Raw genomic sequence first — 8,468 nt, forward strand, 5'->3', positions numbered from 1 at the left:
AAGGGCGTCTTGTCCGACTTTACAAAGGTTAGTGCTGGCCTGAGACAGGGCTGCATTTTATCACCGCTACTGTTTCTCATCGTTATGGATGAGATATTAGTTGGATCAGTTGACAGTAGACCAAATCGAGGATTGGTCTTGCCTTGGAATCCTCTAGCGATGGAGCAGCTACATGACCTCGACCTAGCCGACGATATTGTCTTACTCGCACAACGTCGCAACGATATACAGAGCAAGTTAGGTGACCTCCCCAAAAGCTCTTAGGCAGCAGTCACAGTCAATGTAGCAAAAACTAAGTCTATGGTAGTGAACACTAATAATCCCACCTACTTCACACACAGCTGAGCAGATGGACGCCTTTCAATATCTTGTTAGCCAGACAACGCCCGATGGTGCATTCTCTGCGGAGACAACGATGTCAACGATGCCTGCGATATATCATTCGGAAATCCATTCTCCTGCATTACCTGCCATAACAGTTTGCGTTCGCAAATATATCGTACGCTGCCTTGAAATCCACGAAAATATGTCTGAAGGATTTGTCGCCGTGTGAACAGGCGTACAGTACATACAATTTTAATATTATATAACTATTTTTTCAAGACCGTAAGTAATCTACTGTTTTTCATTGAAAGAGCGTCAAAACCACATGTTCTTCCACTAGAACTAGGCCATAGGCCGAAAAAATAAAAACAATCGCTTAATGGGCCGAAAATACCCTTCCGTGCCCTATATTGCACAAATTATTTAATAACGATTCGCCTTGCGTCAGTTACCATGGAATGATCCAGTCAATCTTCCCAGTTACATAGACCGTTGTCAACTGATTAGCCTGGATACACTCGAAGTCCGACGCGTCAAACAGCAGCGTCTATTTATATTCGACCTTATAACAGGCAATGTGGATTGCCCGGAACTCCTGTACCGTGGAATGTACCTCCTCGTCGGCTTCGGAATCCACCGTTATTGGCCATCCAATTCCACAGAACAAATTATGGTGTGAATAATTGTTTTAATGTCTGATTGCGTTCCTTCAAAGACGTTTGTAATGTGTTCGATTTTACTCTGTCTAGAAATGTGTTCGAGCATCCGAGGCTTAAATTAGTTATTAAGTAAACAATCTGTACGACGTAGTCGAAAATGGTGAAATAAATTAAATGAATAAACATTATGTGTTACTTATGTTGCCTTTTCGCATGCATTTAAATGTGGTTTTCAATTTTTCTTCCACAGATTTTGATGAAAACAATGCCGACATCAATGTTCCGTTTGTTAACAGGCCAAGAGAATCCAGTATACATCTAAAAAACAGTCTTTGAAAAGTATTGCATTTACCAATATTGGCTTATATTTTCTATCGAGGCAGCACAATTAAAATCCCTTTCATTGATCGCTTTCTCACAGAAACGCAAAAAAACTTGCTCTAATTAACTGAACTATTAATGAAAGTTCTCACTACAGAAACTGTGAAATACTATACTAAAAGAAAATAGAAAAATATGTGTGTATTCAAGCTAGCGACAGAGTACGGAAGTGGTCAACGGAATAATAAAAAAACATTGGAATTAAAACACGCCTTTGCCTTGCAGTGGTAAACACAAAAGGAAAATCGCAATAGAAACAAATATGTACTAAATTTCACTGTACAGTTGATGCTACATTATAGCTTTTTGTATTGAGAAAATTGAACGACTATCAACATAAGATCACAAGCAGTGCTAAAACCAAAGAAAACTACGGAAAGCAAGGAGCAAGGAAAGCTAGCGATTCGTGAAATTAAGAGGAACACAGAAAAAATGCATATATTTTTGGACATTATTTAACGATAAGCTAAAACTTTGCCCAGCAGACCGCACTGTTTGGTGCCTATAGCATTCAGTGGGCAAATTGAAATGTCTAACTGAGGCCTGCAAAAAACGACCTACAAACTGACATCTTTACGGCTGATATATAAATTAAACCTATATAAACTTGATCTAAATCACACACACATACGTACTTTACTTGGATATACGGACTTGGACGATTGTATTGAGTGTATAGCTAAAAAGACCCAAATTTTCATATAGCACCAAACCGGCTTCTTCACCCATTTATTAGTGGCTTTTCACAAAGTAGCTGAGAGAATCCTGTTATATTTTTCTATGTGAATTGAGCCGCTCCATCCATCCATTCTTGCACCGGCAAAGCAAAACAATAGCCGTTCAGGCTGTATACACAAATGGGCCTGTCATAGACAAACAGGAATTCCTTATGTATATTGAACACTTTACACTGTTATGAAGTAGGCTGAGGAAATTGATGCTTTTTGATATATTATAGGTTATGTATTGTAGATAGGTTTGCTGAATCCGGATACTATAAATAACAACAACTAATTGGACCGTCCCTAAGAAATAGTCAGAGCTACAAAAATATGAAAGGTATAAGTTTTCGTGTGCTATGAGAATCGAGCTAGAATCAAAAGGGCTAGTAAGCTTGTTTAATTTCTTGTCTAAATATGAAACTTTCAATACCACAACGACAATAGATTTGTTTGTGCGGACATATCAAATTGTTACTTCACTCATTTCACGAATGCACTTTGACATTTGCATAAATAATTCTTCGACCGGCTTGACGTTCAGTTGGTGAGCTCAAAACTTTATGCATAGAGAACATTGGAACTATTTTACTATCAAACCAAAGATAAACAAGCTTTGCCTGATAATCAACTAAAACCAAAATATGTAGCTGTTATACCTCCTCGCACCTGCGCAAACACAAACATGTACTGCTTATTTTTTCTTTCATAGCATGAATATCAATGTTGATGTGTGTTTTAGTTAATCATTAAATGTCTAAATGTCTCTTCCCGTAAGTGTTTTATTTTTCCCATAATGGGTAGCCATATTCAATGTAAAATTTCAACTTATTTGATATTTATGTGAAGTCCTGATCCAAATGATATTTTGTGGACAAAAGTATTAACCAATTACTAAAGGAGAGAAATTAAAGAGTCGTCCCCCAAATAGATACATAAAGTAAAAAGAGAAAAAAAAAAAACAAAGTAAAAACCTTAACAAATATGCACTTTTTATGCGCCACTCACCCGCCCGCCATAGTATCAGTAAAAACCAATACTCTCAACAAACGCTAGTCGATAGGAAATGCATAGTTTATCATGTATTTAATCCAGAAAAGAAACTTACAACAGGTTGCAACCGATAAGAAAACTAGTCGTCTGCCGATACAAAACATAATATTTACAACATTTTGGACAACAATGCAACTACAACAAAGACAACAAAATCACGAAAAACAATTTTGGATGAATGAATTAGTAAATAAAAAAAACAGCAAAACCGGCCGAAATGACGGGTCCGACTCCAGGAAACGATAGAGCAGCATCTGGAATACAGAGTAAGAAAATGCTTGATTGATCTAAAGTTTAAATATGCAGCATAAAGGCTTAGAATGCTATCAAGACACAATGGAACATTGATTAACACACTTACAAAACAAGGCGAAATATTAAAATAAAAACAGTGCTGCAAATTTAATGTAATAATTACGCTAATTAAATTATGATACCTACTATGGGAAGTGTATATTTATTCCATAACAAGAAAAACAAAAACAAACAAGTAAATAAAATTTTGTGATGTAAAATTCTCAAAGGTGACTTTTCTGCTACGATTTCCTTGAATAGGAAACGTTGAACAAAGGTCTATGCCAAGGTAAGTAACGGGTGGCAACTAAAGTTTTGGAATTTTTTTTTCTCAAGTTGTCAAAAAAAGACAAAGATACATGAAGAAAATCTGATTTACGAAATTATCCATTGTTGAAAATAAATTAGTGTACATTTAAAAACGGTCCGTAATCGGCTGTTCGGCGAAGCTTTCGTTTAACGTCGAAACAGGAGCGTTGTACGGCCGTCATGTCAACTTTGCGAATGCGTCTCTTGTTTGCAATTCGTGGCTCACCGGTTATTTTTGTACACCAAGGAACTTAAAATCCCGAAAAAAATTCTCGTCGTGGTTTTTGGGTGAAAATGAGATCGAATGGGTATTCAGGAACGATTGTGTTTTTTGGCGTAAGGCAATAAGGCCGGCCAAAACACGTATTGTCTATCTGCATGATGTTTTTGTAGAAACGGGATCAAAATTTTCTTCAAACATTCGTTTAGTGCATCTTAATTGATAATCAAACCAGAGGGCTTGAGAAAAAGAACGATGTCCTTCTACGTCCATAATTTTGGCTGGTCTTCCACTACCTTGCTTGCGAATAGTTGTTACGCATCCTAGGATATGGTAATCAGTCGAATCCGCAACATATTTGCTTTTTAAATGTTGTACAGTATACTTTTTGCCGAGATTTCTGTTGCAGTTCGTAGAAGTGTACAACGCGCTCCCGAAATGCTTCTTGTTTCGACGCCATTTTTAGCAAAATTGGGCAAGCATAAACAAAACAAAAAATATTAACAAAAAGAGGAGAGAGAGCTAACACATACATACTCTCATTTCTCTCTGAGCTCGTTTGTTGTTAAGCATAAAGGCCGCGAAAAAATTCCAAAATTTTAGTTGCCACCCGTTATAGAAAGGATTTCGGATGTCAAATTCGTGAAACAGCCTTGCGGATATTTTACCTGGCAACATGAGAGAGAAAAAGACAGAGAGAAGCCAGCTCAGTGACAGATTGATTGTATTCGTCTTCTTCTTCTTTTTCTTCTTATATTTGTTGCAGAAAATTCAAATAGCACCATTTAAATCAAGTCTGCATGCTCGGGTTTGCGAGCGGTTTGAATTTCATCGCAAATGAATATTGTTTTATTCAATCAAGTTAGCCTGGTTCTCAGTGACAGTATTTATTCGTTTTTTCTTTTTCTTTTTCAACGACGTATAGACGTTGGGGAAGAATAAATGCTTAATGCGAGAAATGTAGATTCAGGCAAACTGAAAATTCTTGATATTAGGCCAAAAATATAGACTTAGCGAAGGTGAGAGTTGAACTCACAGCTCTCAATCTCCAGTTGAGCGTGTTGTTTAACCAATTACACCACTAAGCCGTCTATATTTTTGGCCTAATATCAAGAATTTTCAGTTTGCCTGAATCTACATTTCTCGCCTTAAACATTTATTCTTCCCCAGCAGTATTTATTCGGTTTCCACTGACGGTTCGATGCACAAAAACAATCCCAGCTTGTTACCGTTCGTCGGTAACTGTAATTATTGTGTGGAAATGTAGCGCATAGGGTAGATGATCCATTCGTTGCGCCACTAAGCACAATATAACTTCATTTTGCTTGTTTATAGAGGTGTATGCTTCAATAGATGTTTTCCGTCAAAAATTTTTTTTTCACTAAATGTTCGGTTTTGACTCTTAGAAATGATACCCATATAAAACTTTCTTTATTTAAAGCCTCTAACTACTGTAAAAATGAAAAACTAAAATACGTATATTTCAACCGGTCACTTCTCGGATGTCTTACATGCCTTTTTGTACCAGTGTCCTCTATTTTCACCACTTCGAAACCATTTGTGCCACTCTTTACTCTTGTGGCAAGCAACAAACGAAATGAAAAAGAAGGTAATCATTAGCTTTTCATTCGTTTTATCCTTTTCACTCTACCGCTGATACACATATGTCAAAAACTGTTATGCAATGCTGCCAGAAAATCTGAAAATTTTGATAAACAGTGCAGCCGAAACGAATTTTTTAAAACTCAACATTCGTGATTTGGTGAAAAGAAACTCAACATTCTTGCAATTTGCATTGTTTAAAAAATCGTAGTAAATTCTAGAGTCAACGAAAAAAATATATTTTTGCACCATTGTCACTCGTATTGGGAGTACTTTTGAGAAAAAATAAGAAAAGGAGGGGTATGATCTGACGGAAAACCTCTATTAATGCTTGTGGGATATAAATTTATCAAATATAAGGTATTTGTCACAAGGCAAGACAATTGCTTTCGTTGTACGAGAAGCTTTATAAAGAAACAATGAATTTTCCGATTCAATTATATTGTACCAACAGTTGCGCTAATGTTTCCTTAATTAAGTTTGATGTTCCTTTAATTGTGTTATTCCATATACATTGCTAGGTTGCTAAGTGAAAAAACATCGTAGCAAAACTACAGATGAGCGCCTATAGTTGTGCGCTCCAACTGCGCGTTAGATTTTGGAAAATTGGCATTTTAGCAAATAATGCTTTAATTTTAAATGGTGTAGTCTAACTACCAATACTTTTAAAAACCTGTTTTATATAATGAATGTAATTGTTTTATCTAAAATGCTACGGTGACGAAAATATGCATTAATAATGAATAGTAGCGCAACTATTGGTACTACCACAACTATTGGATCAACTACCCTAATTATGTACATATAGCTTAAAATCAGATTCCACTGAACTGTCTAATGGATCATTTTAGGAAGCTTTTGCTCATGCTTGCCGCTAGATGGACACTAAAGCGCCACGTGCCATATTCAGAGTAAACTTTAAGGCTGATGTAGATTACACGTCATAATTTCTTTCCGTTCCGTTGTTGTTGACGTTTGCTGACGGTTAATCCACAGAGAACAGACATCCATTCAGGAACAAATTTTTCGGGAATTCTTGGATAAAATTTCAAACTAAAATCACCTAATATGCTAGCGTCCCCACCACTATAGTTTCCCAACTAAATGATTCTTTTGATTTGTGCATTGACAGCCTTTGGCTCCTCTGGCGCTAGTATGTATGGACTGTGAGCGTTATGCTAGCGCCAGAAGCTAGATGTTGTGAGTTTAGTGTAGAATTTTATGCGCCTTTAGCGACATCATCACTATAGTTTCCCAACTAATTTGACATAAGTTTTATCCAAGTGGGGACCTTTCCCTTGGATGTCTGTTCTCTGTGGTTAATCTGAATCGGCCTTTTTGGGTGGACCAATCAGATTGAAATGCAGTTTGACAGTCGTTCATAGACGTTCGTCGAGTATGTTTGACAGAACATGTCTATGCTGGAGCCATCTGTGAGATGTTTCAGCTTTTTCAATGATCCATTGAGCCAGAAGGTCGGCTGTGTGGAGAGTTTTTCCCAAAGCGAACACACGTTTTTCCCAAAGCGAACACACGTTTTTCGTTTATACGAGACGTCATAAAGTGATTAGTTTGGTCCCGTGAAAACGAGCTCTGGTTCTTCAAGTTTCTTTGACGAGCCGGAACGTCATCACTGAACTTTTGGGAGTGGACCCCCTCAAGGGCACCCCCTTATCTTCATCACGCCCGCACCAGCGACTCGGTGTTTGACCAGCGTCGTTGATTATCCGGTCGATAGACACAGCGGTTTGGTGACCCTTGGGCCGCAGGTACTGCCATTATTCAACACCGTAAACACCGATTTTGTGGACACGGGAGGGATCACGGCGGGCGTTATCCAGTCTCCAGATTTGAATTTAACCTCACCGAACCTCAGCGAAGTATTGAGTGACCCGCTTCGTGATCCACTAGACGTCGCGCCGAACGCGAACTGATAGGCGGTTCCCTTGCATCACACCGCGCATCGGCTAATCCTCACCCGTCGGTAACCACCCCGGTTATGTCGGTCTAAAAGCAAAAACACATCTTGATTCCAGCGTAGTACTCCAAAAACTGAACAAGGTTTATTCTCGCCAATTGCGATTCATTTCTTTAACTACAAAGTAAATCATAAATTCATAACTTGCTAGTTACTATATATCATCACAGAGCCTACACCCCCTCCGTTCACGCCGAATAAGCTAACCAAAAAGGTACGTATTGTGTATAGGTCAAACCACACATCCAAAATCTCCTCCGTGACCACAACGCCCTGGGACTCGGAAACAGAAGAGGCCTTCTGAGCCCACTCCAGGACTCCCAGCCCAGGAGTCGAAGCTTTGGCAGCTTCCTCTTCTGGGTTGCTGCGCCTTTCCGAGGCAAGAGCGTATCAGCTAGCAACGAATGAATAATTAAACAAACAAATTAGACACATAAAAAGCAGCTGAAGAAATATATTTTCTTTTATAGTTGTTCTTCCCGTGTTCTCTTTAGGTACCTATAAACTGGTAAAGCTGTAACACTCATTTAAACTAATGCTATAAGGTTTTACAAGATGACGTCACGAATGAACGCGATTCATCCATTTGACATCCACTCGTGGTTTGTTTACTATTTGTTAGGCGAACACGATATGCATAAATTGAAGTTAAACGTTTTAAAAGCGTATTGTCCAGCAGTGTCGCCCTCCAAACTACTCGGAATGGCAGTTGTTGTGCTTTTCTGACTTGCCGTTAAGGCCTTAAGCAATATTCACTTTCAACATGTTAACCCACGTTCCAAGTGCATGTAAACAAACCACTGATAGACGTCAAAGAAGCGAGGTTATGCTCGCCCGTGCAAAACCTTATGAAACACTACCACGCCATAACCTACTTGGACATAAAAGTCCTGAACAATTAGAAATGTCATTCAGTTCACTGCCCATGG

At 38.2% G+C, this 8,468-nt stretch overlaps 1 protein-coding gene across 1 annotated transcript in view; it reads left to right on the forward strand.

Moving 5' to 3' along the window:
• LOC128746362 (probable serine/threonine-protein kinase DDB_G0282963) overlaps window positions 1-1,305 on the forward strand; it is a 79,389-nt gene extending 78,084 nt beyond the window's left edge. Inside the window, 1 exon segment of the mRNA XM_053843419.1 lies at window positions 1,234-1,305. Coding sequence (XP_053699394.1) covers window positions 1,234-1,305 — 72 coding nt within the window.
• Window positions 1,306-8,468: the final 7,163 nt, after the last annotated feature.

The sequence above is a fragment of the Sabethes cyaneus genome, chromosome 1 (genome assembly GCF_943734655.1).
Source record: "Sabethes cyaneus chromosome 1, idSabCyanKW18_F2, whole genome shotgun sequence".
Classification (NCBI taxonomy): Eukaryota; Metazoa; Arthropoda; class Insecta; order Diptera; family Culicidae; genus Sabethes; species Sabethes cyaneus.